Below are 14,609 nucleotides of genomic sequence, written 5' to 3'. Positions count from 1 at the left end.
TTTTTTTAGTATTTTTAGTATTTCTAGTATTTTATTTAATTTTAATAATTTTTATTTTTATATCCTTTTTAAAAATTTACTTTTGAAAGTTTTTATTTTCTTATTAAACATTTAAAAAATTTTAAGTAAACTCCATGCCACACATGGGGCTCGAACTCACAATCCAGAGATCAAGAGTCACATGCTCTACCAACTGAGCTAGCCAGACTTACCTAAGTTTTTATTTAAATTCCAGTTAGGGCAGCCCGGATGGCTCAGTGGTTTAGTGCCACCTTCAGCCAGGATGTGATCCTGGAGACCCAGGATCGAGTCCCACATTGGGCTCTCTGCATGGAGCCTGCTTCTTCCTCTGCCTGTGTCTCTGCTTCTCTCTCTCTCTCTCTCTCTCTCTCTTTCTCTCTCTATGTGTCTCTCATGAATAAATAAATGGAATATTAAAAAAAATTCCAGTTAGTTTACATACAGTGTATTAGTATCAGGTATACAGTGTAGTGATTCATCACTTTCATACAATACCCAGTGCTCATCAGGACAAGTGCACTCCTTAATCCCCATCACCTATTTCACCCATCCCCCATCCCCCTCCCTTCTGGTAACCATCAATGTGTTCTCTATACTTCAGAGTCTGTTTCTTGGTTTGCCTCTCTCTCTCTCTTTTTCCTTTGCTCATTTGTTCTGTTTCTTAAATTCTACATATGACTGAACTCATATGATACTTGTCTTTCTCTGCCTTACTTCCCTTGGCACAATTTTCTGTAGCTCTGTCTGTGAAGAAGAAGATTTCATTCTTCTTAATGGCTGAAAAATATTCCATTGTGTGTGTATATATATACACACACACACACACACACACACACACATACATGTATGTATGCACATATATATACCATATCTTCTTTATCCATTCATCAGTTGATGGACAGTTAGGCTCTTTCTATACTTTGGCTATTGTGGATAATGCTACTATAAACAGGGTGGATGTAGCCCTTTGAATTACTATTTTTGTATTCTTTGGGCAAATGGCTACTAGTGCAATTGCTGGATTGTAGGGTAGTTCTGTTTTTAACTTTTTGAAGAGCCTCCATTCTATTTTCCAGAGTGGCTGCACCAGTTAGCATTCCTACCAACAATGAAAGGGTTCCTCTTTCTCCACATCCTTGTCAAAACCTATTTTGTGTTGCTGATTTTAGCCATTCTGAAAGGTATAGGTGATAGCTCATTTTAGTTTTGTATTATAGGTTTAATGTGTATTTCCCTGATGATCAATGATGTGGAACATCTTTTCATGCATCTGTTGTTCATCTCTATGTCTTCTTTGGAAAAATGTCTATTTATGTCTTCTACCCACTTTTAATCAGATTATTTTTTATAAGATTTTATTTATTTATTTATTTATTTAAAAGAGAGAGCATGAATGGAGGATAAGGGGAGAGGGAGAGGGAGAAGCCAGGGAGCCTGACACAGGGTTCAATCCTAGGACCCTTAGATCATGACCTGAGCTGAAGGTAGATGCTTAACCACCTGAGCCACCCAGACATCCTGGGATCATTTGTTTTTTTTTTTTAGTATTGAGTCTTATAAGTTCTTTATATATTTTGGATACTAACCCTTTATCGGATATATCATTTACAAATATCTTTCCCATTCCATAGTTTACCTTTTAGTTTTGTTGATTGTTTCTCTCACTGTGCAGAAGCTTTTTATTTTGATACAGTCTCAATAGTTTATTTTTGCTTTTGTTCCCTTGCCTCAGGATATGTCTCAGAAGACATATCTAGAAAGAAACTTGCTGCAGCTGATGTCAAAGAAGTTACTGCCTATGTTCTCTTCTAGGATTTTTATGATTTAGGTCTTACATTTAGATCTTTAATCCATTTTGAATTTATTTTTGTACTTGGTATAAGAAAGTGGTCCAGTTCCATTCTTTTGCATGTTGTCCTATTTTCCCAACACTATTTGTTGAAGAGATTGTCTTTTCCCCATTAGATATTCTTTCCTGCTTTGTCAAAGATTAATTGATCATATACTTGCGGGTTCATTTCTGGGTTTTCTATTCTGTTCCATTCATCTATGTGTCTATTTTTATGCTAATATCATACTATTTTGATCACTACAGCTTTGTAATATAACATGACGTCTGGAATTTTGATGCCTTCAGCTTTGCTTTTTGTTTTCAAGGTTGCTTTTGCTATTTGGGGTCTTTTGTGGTTCCATACAGATTTAAGGATTGTTTATTCTAGCTCACTGAAAAATGCTGTTGGTATTTTGACAGGGATTGCATTAAATGTGTAGATTGTTTTAGATAGCATAGACATTTTAACAATATTTATTCTTCTAATCCATGGGCATGGAATGTTTTTCCATTTCTTTGTGTCCCCTTCAATTTATTTCATAGGTGTTCTATAGTTTTCAGAGTATAGATCTTTTACCTCTTTGGTTAGGTTTATTCCTAACTATCTTATTCTTTTTAGTGCAATTGTAAATGAGATTTATTCCTTAATTTCTTTTTCTTGCTGCTTCATTACTGGTGTATAGAAATGCAACAGATTTCTATACATTGATTTTGTATTCTAGGACTTTACTGAATTTGTGTATCAGTTCTAGCAGTTTTTTGGTGGAGTTTTTCAGGTTTTCCATATAGAGTATCATATCATCTGCAAATAGTGAAAGTTTTACTTCTTCCTTGACAATTTGTATGCCCTTTATTTCTTTTTGTTGTCTGTTTGCTGTGGCTAAGATTTCTAGTACTATGTTAAATAACAGGGGTGAGAGTGGACATCTCTATCTTGTTCTTGACCATAGAGGAAAAGCTCTCAGTTTTTTCCCATTGAGGATATTAGTTGTGGGGTTTTGATATATGACTTTTATTATGTTGAGGCATGTTCCCTCTAAACCTACTTTGTTTAGAGTTTTTGTCATGAATGGGTGTCAGACTTTGTCAAATGCTTTTTCTGCATCTGTTGAAATGCTCATATGATTCTTATCCTTTCTTGCATTAATGTAGTGTGTCATGTTGATTGATTTGCAAATATTGAACTACCCTTGCAACCCAGGAATAAATCCCACTTGATTGGAGTGAATGATTTTTTTTTAATGTATTGTTGGATTTGGTTTGCAAGTATTTTATTGAGAATTTTTGCATCTGTGTTCATCAGGGATATTGGCCCAGAGTTCTCTTTTTTTGTGGTGTCTTTATCTGGTTTTGGCATCAGGGTAGTGCTGGCCTTAGAGTCAGTTTGGAAGTTTTCCTTCCTTTCCTATTTGTTGGGAATAGTTTGAGAAGAATAAGTATTAACTCTTCTTTAAATGTTTGGTAGAATTATCTTACTAGTTTTTTTAATTAATAGACTTTATTTTTTAGATCAGTTTTAGGTTTACAGAAAAATTGAGTGGAAAGTACCTAGAGTTCCCCTTCATACCTCCCCAGCAGTTTCTGCTATTCTTAACACCATGTATCAATGTGTGACACATTTGTTTCAATTAATGAGCCAATATTATTACATTATTATTTGCTAAATTCCACATTTTACCTTAATGCTCACTCTTTGTATCATTCTGTAGCTTTTGAAAAAAAGGAATGACATGTATCCATCACTACTGTAGCAAAGAGAATAGTTTTGCTGCTTTCACAGATGAAAGATCATCTGTCCTCCATTTACTCATCTCTCCTTCCCTACCCACCAAACCCTGGCGACCACTTATATCTTTACTGTCTCCACAGCTTTGCTTTTTCAGAATGTTACGTAATTGGAATCATATAGGCCACAGCCTTTTCAGACTGGTTTCACTGAGTAATATGCATTTAAGATTCCTCCATGTCTTTTTATGGCTTGTATATATCTTTTTTTTAAATCACTGGATAATATTCTATTGTATGGTTATAACATAGTCTATTTATCCATTCCTACTTTGAAGGACATCTTGCTTGCTTCCAAGTTTTGGCAACTATGAACAAAGCTGGTATAAATATTCATGTGCAGGTTTTCGTGGATATAAATTTTTAACTCATTTGAGTAAATACCAAGAAGCTCAATTGCTGGATCACATGGTAAGTGTATGTTTAGTTTTGTAAGAAGCTGTCAAACTGTCTTCCAAAGTGGCTGTACCATTTTGCTTTTTCAGCAGTGATGAATGAGAGTTCTTAATGCTCCACACCCTTGCCAGCTTTTGGTGTCATCAGTGTTTTGGATTTTTAATGTATTCCAGGTGTGTAGTGGTACCTATTGTTTTAATTTCAATTCCCTGAAGATATATATATATATATATATATATGTACTTTCCATTTACATACTTTCTTTGATGTGGTGTCTGTTCTTTTGCCTGTTTTTAAAATTGTGTTGTTTATTTTCTTAATGAGTTCTAAGAGTTTCTTATATATTTTGGGTACCAGTCATTTAACAGCTATGTCTTTTGCAATTCTTTTATCCTAGTCTGTGGCTAGTCTTTGATTCTCTTAACAGTGTCTTTTATAGAGCAGAAGGTTTTAATTTCAGTAAAGTCCAACTTACCAATTTTTTCTTTCATAGATTTTGCTTTTGATATTCTATCTAAAAATCATTGCCAAACTCGAAGTCAACAGTATTTTCCCCATTCTTCTTCTAGACATTTTATGATTTTGTGTTTTACTTTGAGATATATCCTCCATTTTGAGTTAATTTTTGTGTAAGGTATAAGATCTCTGTCTAGATTTTTTTCTTTCTCCTCCTCCTCCTCCTCTTCTTCTTCTTCTTCTTCTTCTTCCTCTTCTTCCTCTTCTTCCTCTTCTTTCTCTTCTTCCTCTTCTTCCTCTTCTTCTTCTCTCTCTTTCTCTCTCTCTGTATGTGGATATCCAGTTATTTCAGCACCACTCGTTGAAGACTGTTTCCATTGAATTGCCTTTACTTCTTTATAAAGACCAATTGACTATATTTGTTTGAATCTATTTTGGGGCTCACTTTTCTGTTCCATTCATCTATTGGTCTGTTCTTTTGCAAATACCACACTGTCTTGATTATTGGAACTTTATAATTCTTGAAGTTGGGTAGTGTCAGTCTTCCTATTTTGTTCTTCTCCTTGTTGTGGTGTTAGCTATTTGGGTCTTTTGCCCCTCTCTATAAATTAAAATTGGTTGGTAAATATCCAGAATTCTGATTATCCCCAGAATAACATGCTGGGATTTTGATTGGGATTGTGTTGTATCTATAGATCAGGTTAGGGACTGAAATGTTGACAATACTGAGTCTTACTATGCATGCACATGGAATGTCTTTCCAGTTATTTAGGTATTCCTTGATTTCCTTTTCAGGGTTTTACAGTTTTCCTTGTACAGATCTAGTACATATTTTGTGAGATTTATATCTCAGACTTCATGTTTAGTGTTGGTATGAATGGTAATGTGTTCTTACTTCAAATTCTAATTATTTATTGCTAGTATATAAGAACAATCTTTTTTGTATATTGACCTTGTAATCTGCAGCCTCGCTATAATCACTTATTCTAGCTGTTTTGATTCTTTGAGATTTTTTGTAGAGAATTGTGTCATTTTTTAACAAAAACTCATATGTCTTTTTAAGAATTTATTTCTTCCTTTTCAATATGTGTGATTTTTATTTCTTTTTCATATCTTGTTCATTATCTAGAATTTTTAGTAGGATAGATATGAATAGATATCTGAATAAGAGCGATGAGAAGGGACATCCTTCCCTTGTTCTTATTCTTATTCTTAGTGGGAAATCAGTTATAATCTCACCATTGAGTATGATATTAGCTATATGTTATTAGTAGATGCTGATTATCAATTTGAGAATGTTTTCCTTTATTTCTTGTCTGCTGAGAGTTTTTCTCTTGAATGGCTACTGGATTTTGTCACTTGCTTTTTCTATCTATTGATATGATCATAATGATTTTTCTCGCTTGTTGATGTGATGGATTACATTAATTCATTTTCAAATATTGAACCAATCTTGTATATCTGGAATAAATCCATTTGGTCCTGTTGTATAATTCTTTTTATACATCATTGCATTTGATTTGCTAATATTTTGATGAGGCTTTTTGCATTTATGTTCTTGAGATATACTATTGGTCTGTAGTTTTTCATTCCCAAAGTGTCTTCACCTGCTTTGGGTATTAGGGGAATGCTTGTCTCATAAAATGAGTCAGAAAGTGTTCTCTTGGACACTTTATAGAAGATAGTGTAGAGAATTGGTATAATTTATTCCTTAAAGTTCTGGTGTAATTCACCAGTGAACCAATGGCAGGCCTGGTGCTTTTTGTTTTGAAAGGTTATTAGCAATTGATTCAATTGCTTTTATAAATAGAGGACTTACTCAGTCTGTTTCTCCTTCCATGAGTTTTGGAGGATTGTGTCTTTTAAGGAATTAGTCCATTTCATCTAAATTATAAAATTTATGGGCATAGAGTTGTTCATGGTGTTCCTTTGTTATCCTTTTAAGAATCTGTAGTGATGACCCCCCCTTTCATTTCTGATATTAGTAATTTGTGTCTCCTTCCTTTTTTCTTAGTTAGCCAGACTAGAGCCTAGAATTGTACCAGTTTTATTGATCATTTCAAAGACCCAGCTTTTGATTTTGTTGCTTTTCTCTATTGATTTACTATTTTTAATTTCTTTGATCTCTATTCTAATTTTTATTTTATTTTCTGCTTACTTTGGATTTAGTTTACTCCCCTTTAAAGTTTCCTAGATGGAAGCTTAGATTATTGATTTGGAATCTTCTTTTCTAATATTTTTCACTGATTTTGTTGCATCTCACAAATCTTGGTAAGATGTATTTTCATTTTTGTTTAGTTCAAAGTTTTTAAAAATTTTTCTTGAGATTTTTCCCTTGACCTGCATGTTATTTAGAAGTGTTGTTTAATCACCAGGTATATTGGGAGTGTTCCAGCCATCTTTCTGTTACTGATCTCTAGTTTAATTACACTGTTGTCTGAGAACATACTTTTTATGATTTCTATTCTTTTTAATTTGTTAAGGTGTGTTTTTAGGTCCAAGATATGGTATGTCTTGATGAATATTCTGTGTTAGCTTCAGAAGAATGTGTATTCACTTGTTGGATGAGGTATTCTATAAATGAGAATTAGATCCAGTTGATGGTTGTTGCTGTTCAGTTCAACTATGTACTTACCAACGTTTTGCCAATCTGCAAGATCTGTTGGATCTGTCAATTACTGACAGAGGGACTTTGAAATCTCCAACTGAAATGACGGATTCATCTATTTCCCTGTACAATTCTATCAGTCTTTGCATCATGTATTTTGATGTTCTATCATTAGGCACATACACATTACAGATTATTATGTCTGCAAGGAGAATTTATCCACTTATTATGTGATGCTCTCTTTTATTTTTTGTGTACATATGAGCTTATAGTCTGTTTCATTTTTCTTCTTTCTGAAGAAAATTTATTTTTTTAAGATTTTATTTATTCCTGAGAGACAGACAGACACACACACACACACACACACACAGAGAGAGAGAGAGAGAGAGAGAGAGAGGCAGAGACACAGGCAGAGGGAGAAGCAGGCTCCATGCAAGGAGCTTGATGTGGGACTCGATCCCGGGACTCCACGATCACGCCCTGAGCCAAAGACAGACGCTCAACTGCTGAGCCACCCAGGGGTCCCTATTTACCTTACTTTATCTGTGTCTTTATATTTAAGATGGGCTTCTTATAGACAACATATACTTGCGTCATGTTCTTTATTCACTATTATAGTCTCTGTCTTTTATTGGTGTATTTAGACCATGGACGTTTAAAGTTATTATTGATATACTTGGATATCAATATAGTTGGATAACATCTACCATATTTGTTACTGTTTTTTACTCGTTGCCCTTGTTTGCCTGCCTGTCTGTCCATCCTTCCATCCTCTCTTTTTCTGCCATATCTGGTTTAAATGAGCCTGTTCTGTGATTGCAGTTTTCTTCCTCTCTTAGCGTATCAGTTGAAATTTTTTTTTTTTTAACTTTTTGTAAGTCCTTGAGTTTGCAGTTACATTGACCAGAAATCTAAGTCTACTTCCAAATAGCTCTATATCACTGCCTGGGTAGGGCAAGCTCCCTATAAGAGAATGTTTCCAATCCCTCCCTCCTGTCCTCTATAACATTGCTATCATTCAGTTCAATTATTCATAAGCTATAATCACTATATATAGTGCTACTACTGTGATATTGAGCAAACTGTTATATGTTAGGTAAGATTAAGAAAAAGAAAATATTTTGTTTTATCACCATATATTCCTTTCCTAATTTAATTTTTGTGTACATATGAACTTATAAAATTTAACATCTCTTATAAAGTCTACTGGAGACAAATAGCCTCAATTTTTGTTTATCTAAGAAAGTATTTATTTTCCCCTCACCTTTGAAGGTTCATTTGCCTGATACAGAATTCTAGGTTGGTGAATTTTTTTTCTTTCAATACTTTAAATATTCCATTGTCTTCTTACTTACATGGCTTCTGAAGAGAACTCTGATTTCTGATTTCCTTAGAGATTTTCTGTTTGTCTTTGACTTTCTGCAGTTTGAATATGATATGCCAAGGTATAGATTTTTTGCTTGTTTTATACTGCCTGGTGTTCTCTGAGCTTCCTGGATTTGTGGTTTGGTGGTTATCATTTCAGAAAATTCTAGGTCATTATTTCTTCAGATATTTCTTCTTGTCCTTTCTTTTGTCACCTTTTATAATTGTCTCATGTTTCTTGGATATTCTGTTCTTTTTCATTTTTTTTCTCTTTGTATTTTAGTTTGGGAAATTTCTATTGGCAGTTCTTCAAGCTCCTGATTATTTTCTTGGTGGTGTCCAGTCTATTAATGAGCCTATCAAAAGCATTCTTCATTTCTATTATAGTGTTTTAAATTTCCAGCACTTTGATTCTTTGAGTTTCCATCTCTGCTTATATTTCCCATCTGTCCTTTCATGTAGTTCACTTTTTCCATTAAACCCTTTAACATATTAATCATAATTATTTTAAGCTTCCAATCTGATAAGTCCAACATTGCTGCCATATTCAAGTCTGGTTCTGTGCTTGCTTAGTTTATTAAACTGTGCTTTAAGTCTTTTAGTGTGCTTTCTAATTTTTTGTTGAATGCTGGCCGTGATGTAGTGGTTTAAAGGAACTGAGGGAATAAGCTTTTAGTGTGAGATACTGTGTTTGACATGGTAGGAGTTAGGCTGTGTTTACTGTTTGGTGTTGCTACAGGTGTCAGAGGCTAAATTTCCTCTAGTGTCCTCCTTTACATCCCCCCTGTTGTGCTTGAGCTTCCCTTGAGAACTCTTCTATAGTCTGAGATGTGCAGCTATTTTAGTGTATTCCCTTGTTATTTTATAGGCACACTTCTGACGTGGTGGAGGCTGTAGGAGTAGAGGAAGCATTTTATAGCCCTGTGATTAGGTCTCAGTCTTTTGGTGAGTCTGTGCCCTTTTAGCTTTGACCATCACAAGTGCTTCTCAGTCACTCTGTCACCGTGAGATGGGAAGGCTAGAAGGAGCTGGAGTTGGGTATTTCTCTTCCCACAGGTCAGTTAGGTTGTGAAAAAGGCCAGCTATTTAGGCTCTGGTAAAATACTTTCTCTTGAAGCAGGCCTTTTTAAGAATAGAGATGCTTTGGGCATATTTCAAAATGGCAACTTTTCCTCTCCTACTAGAGGAAGCTTGGAGGGATTTTTCTATAGTCTTTGCTTGTAAGAACCTGTTCTAGAGATAAAATTCACAGAAGTGTAGGAATCCCCTTCAGATGGTCCTTCTGAAGTTTTTAATCCTCAAACTTGTCTATCCTGAGCTTCCAATTTTTCTTGACATTTTCCTTCCTAGCCCTACTTCCCCTGGAAGTTTCTGCTCAGGTAGATTGTGATTTTTAGGAACACCTGTCTGTCCAATTTGGGGGATGGTGGTTTTCCCTGGGACCCCAATTCTCTAACGGATTTAAGAAGAGTGGCTAATTTTTTGGTTTGTTCAGCTTTGCTCTTGTTGTGAATGATGTCTTCCAAGCTCATTATGTGCCAGACCAAAAACTGGAATTCTGCAATGCTTTTTTTAGTTAGAACTTTCAAATATGGACTGAGGTTTTGGCTTTATTCTGAATAAAATAATTGAACTGGAATTTGCCTATATTGTTTAATAGCCTTTTATTACATTGGTAATAAAGTGTTGTGCCATCAATGTATTGATATTTTTAACCTCTTTTTAGAGAGTGAAATGCCACTCAATAGCTATTTTAATTGTAATTCCTTTTATTATGCCTGGAAGGCCAGGGATAATCTCTTTTAGAACTCTCCACCAAACTATCTCATTCATAATTTCCCTCCATCAGGTTATGAGTTATAACTCATAACTCATCAGGTTATGAGTTATAACTCATCAGGTTATGAGGTTATAACTAGTCTCACTTTCCATGCCTATCCCTTTTATCCTCCATTAGGTTCAACAAGTTGTCAACATTTGAACATGAGTAATCATATATCTTACCTTATTGTTTGAAAGTCTACCATATTCTTAAAAGTCTTTTAGATAACCCTTTTAATTAAAGTCTTTCTGGAAGCCTACAAAATAACTCTCAGAAAGGACACATTTCTGTGATACGACCATGAGCAGGCCTTTTGCTGTATTTCCCAGGCTTCTTTTTGTTTGTTAACTGAATGTTGCCTTATTTGTCTAAATATAATTACAATATTTCAGAAATGGGTAGAGAGCATGTTTTCCACACTTTATGTCATGTTGGATCATCTAGTAATCAGCAATTAACACTGCTTAAAAATACTTAATGTATTTGGTATTTTTGTTTCTACTTTTTACAGGATGAACTCTCTGGAATGAAAAATAGGATACAAGTAGCTGAGCTAGAAAATGAAAAGCTCCAAGAAGAGCTGAAATCTCAGAGACAAAAGGAAGCAATGAGGGAACAAACACTTCTGGATGTATCTGTGAGCATTTCTTAAAGCCATAAATTATATCCGGTTTGAATGTTCCTTCCTACTCTCTCCCACAGCCTACTGAACTGCTGAAATTCTCAACTTGAATTTTGGCAGGTGTACTGTGCTGTTACTCACTCATTAAGATTCATCATGGTGGAGTGGCTCCTCAAGTGAAATGTGATGTAGTGATGCCGAATCTCTGTACTGCTTTCCTCTCCAAGCATACCGTGTATGCTTTTCCCACAGGGAAAGAGTAGGTCTGAAGCAGGAAGCAGGTCATATAGGAAGGACTTTGTTAAATCCAGAAACTTTCCAACTGCAGCTTGGGTTTCTGTTGTATTTCTCTATACTTTCCTTGTGCTCTGAATAAGTCTAATTGGCAGCATGATGTAGCAGAGAGAACACCAGCCTGAGGGTGTCAGGATCAGCATGTTAGTTTTCCTGAAAAGCTGGGTGTTTCACAAGTAATTTTACGGGGCTTTCAAACATGGTTTGACCTCATGTATCTTCTGTTTATTGGCAATTTGAGAAGATTCACATATATTAACTGTTCTGAATCTTTAATGTGAGTAACAATCACTTGGGACACTTGTTGACAGTGCAGATTCCTGAGCTCCCTCCCCTGAGAGTCTGATTCAGTGCATTTGAGTTTAATCTTTGAGTTAAAAATATGAATTTTTAACAAGTTGCCTAAGTAATTCCAGTACCAGTACACCACATTTTGAAGAACAGTGGATTTGATGATCTCTATAATTGTATGACACAAAATTCTTGTGATGATATTTAAGTAGTTTTTAAACTTAATATCTCCTTATGACTTGTCAGAGATACTGTTGCCTTAAAAATGTTATTTACTCTTTTGCTGTAGGACATAGTTAATCACAGCTTGTTCTGCTTTTTGAAACAAATTCAATGTTCCATGGGGAAGTTTTAATACTGCCTGTTGCAACCTTACTTTACAGTGGATTTTGGTGGTTTTGACTTAGTTGTCATAGGTAAATCGGTTCTGATTAAGAAAAAATATGAGTGTCTTAATGTTTTACCTAGGTGTCCTCTAATTTTTTATTTTGAAATTTTTTTGTCAACCTGACCCGATGTCTCATTTGTAATCTTTCTGAGTTCTGTGTTAGAATTTCCTATTTAGAAGTAGCTGACTGTGCTAAGTTTATTTTTCTGCAGTACATTTCAGTTTGTGTCCAGCTGTTTTCCCTCCACCAGAAGACTTTTTTCTGAGTATATATTATTTGTTATCAATGTTATTAGTTAAAAATTCCATCTCAGTTGCTTATTATTGTAATGTCAATTTGAAGATGATGTAGCCATATGAAAAATACTTTGAAGTAGCTCCTTTTAAAAATAAATATATTCTTTTGCTTTTCTTCCAAATACATCGTCACTTAGCAAACAGTGACTTGCTTATTCATAGACTTCAGTATTTGTACAATGGCAAAGAAGTGGAAGAAGGGGAAGTGAAATGAGAAAGGAAATTAGGCAGACAAGTGAACCAGAGGGCAAGAGAAGTAACACTGAAGAGGAAGGAAACAATGTAAAAGCACACATGCTTTGCTATATGAACAAAGGAAACTTGCTGAAGAAAAATACAGCCATAATTATGGCAAAAACAAAGTTGTAAAGTGGTTTTTAAAAACAAAAATTCAAAATGATTGTTGCAGATGTGTCAGGAGACCTTGATATCTATTTTAATGTTAGTCTTCTACGTTATTTTGTTGTTACAGAATTAGTACCCCTACTGCTTTTGGCTTGTGTAGGTGAATTGGGGCATTTCAGCAATGTATATATGGTCCTGTGTTCAGAGTTTTCGTGTAAATGAAACTTCTTAGAATATCTTAAATAGCTGAGTGAAGTAAGTCAGTCGGAGAAGGACAAACATTATATGTTCTCATTCATTTGGGGAATATAAATAATAGTGAAAGGGAATATAAGGGAAGGGAGAAGAAATGTGTGGGAAATATCAGAAAGGGAGACAGAACGTAAAGACTGCTAACTCTGGGAAACGAACTAGGGGTGGTAGAAGGGGAGGAGGGCAGGGGGTGGGAGTGAATGGGTGACAGGCACTGGGGGGTTATTCTGTATGTTAGTAAATTGAACACCAATAAAAAATAAATTAAAAAATAAATAAATAAAGGGGAGAGGCCAGGAATGCTGCTAAACTTCCTAAATGCACAGGAGAGCTCTCCACAGTAAAAAAAACTACCTGGCTCCAAATGTCAATACCGCTGGGTTTAAGAAATCGTGGTCTATCCCAAAGTCAAAAAGATTTTCCCTTTGTTTTCTTCTAGAATATCTGTAATTTTAGATTTTACATTTAGGTCCAAGACCTGTTTTAAGACATTGATTTCTTATATATTTTATCAGGTATGGATCACAAATTGTTTATTATTGTCTTCCATATGGATATTCAATTATTCTTTTGTTGAAAAGACTATTCTTCTTCCATTAAATTGCATCTTTGTCAAAAAAAAATATCTTAAATATAAACATATCAAGGGACATCTTTTTTTGCCCCTGAACTCTTTTTACTAAGCCTGTTAGCATGCTGATGGTTAGATCTTGCCAAAGCTATTGGCAGATTTGAATATAGACATTCAGTATTTCTTAATGCCTTCTTTTGAAAAATAATTAAAATAGTTATATAGTAATGATTAGTAACTGATGACTACATGTTATGTAGCAGGCACTACATCAAGCACTTTATTTACATTCAATTATTTTAGGTTTATAGTAGTGAAGGAAGGCAGGTGTTAGGTCTGTTTTCAGATGAGTAAATTAACGTACAGGGCAGTTAAATAAACAAAGCAACTCTACTAATGTCACAAAGCTAGAAAATGGGAAAACAAGGACTCAAACATGGGACTAACTCACCAGATCCATCTGCCTAGCCTTGAGTTGTACTGTCTTTCTGTATAAGTTAGGAATAGCTTGTCAGTATTGAACCCAACTATCTTTGTTTGCCATGGGGTAGAAGATTCTCCCCAGAGGAGAGGGACATCCTTTATTGTTCCTGAGTTTTAGTCATCGACTTGGATGGTAGCCTACATGACTTTTAGCTCTTAGCCCACTTTATGGCCCAAAGGTTGAAGAAACAAGCAGGTTATGTTTTTAAAATGAAAAATCATTATTTTTTAAAAATAAAAACCATTTCCATCTTCATTTTTCATCATTTTTAAGTGAAATTTCTTTCCATGCAAAGTTTTTCTCCAGAGTTCAAAAAATTATAATATTAAAATATGCTATTTATTAGAAATTTGGGGGGCGGCTGGGTGGCACAGTTGGTTCATCATCCAACTTTTGGTTTTGACTCAGGTCATGATCTCAGAGTCGTGGGATCAAGCCCCACATTGGGCTCTGTGCTCTTCAGAGAGTCTGCTTGGGACTTGCATTGCCCCTCCCCACCCTTGAAAAATAAATAAATCTTAAAAAAAAAAAAAAAAAGAAAGACATTTGGCATTTGTACTCATTCGAAGATTTAGATTTTTTTTTTTTTTTTTTTTTTTTTATTTATGATAGTCACAGAGAGAGAGAGAGAGAGGCAGAGACACAGGCAGAGGGAGAAGCAGGCTCCATGCACTGGGAGCCTGATGTGGGATTCGATCCCGGGTCTCCAGGATCGCGCCCTGGGCCAAAGGCAGGCGCCAAACCACTGCGCCACCCAGGGATCCCAGATTTAGATTTTTTA

The 14,609-nt window shown here is 35.0% G+C and overlaps 1 protein-coding gene across 17 annotated transcripts in view; it reads left to right on the top strand.

Annotated features, from left to right (window-relative positions):
* Positions 1–14,609, top strand: part of SDCCAG8 (SHH signaling and ciliogenesis regulator SDCCAG8) — a 235,448-nt gene that overhangs the window by 21,854 nt on the left and 198,985 nt on the right. For all 17 annotated transcript variants that reach the window (XR_012032860.1, XR_012032861.1, XR_012032862.1 and 14 more), the window contains one exon: positions 10,796–10,921. Coding sequence is in view for 12 of the 17 variants with exons in the window: in XM_072830364.1 (XP_072686465.1) it covers positions 10,796–10,921 (126 nt within the window). In the remaining 5 variants the exon portion in view is untranslated. The remainder of the gene's footprint in view (positions 1–10,795; positions 10,922–14,609) is intronic.

Source organism: Canis lupus, chromosome 6 (genome assembly GCF_048164855.1).
Source record: "Canis lupus baileyi chromosome 6, mCanLup2.hap1, whole genome shotgun sequence".
Classification (NCBI taxonomy): Eukaryota; Metazoa; Chordata; class Mammalia; order Carnivora; family Canidae; genus Canis; species Canis lupus.
Note: the sequence above shows the minus strand (reverse complement) of the source record. Positions and strands in the feature narration are given on the sequence as shown.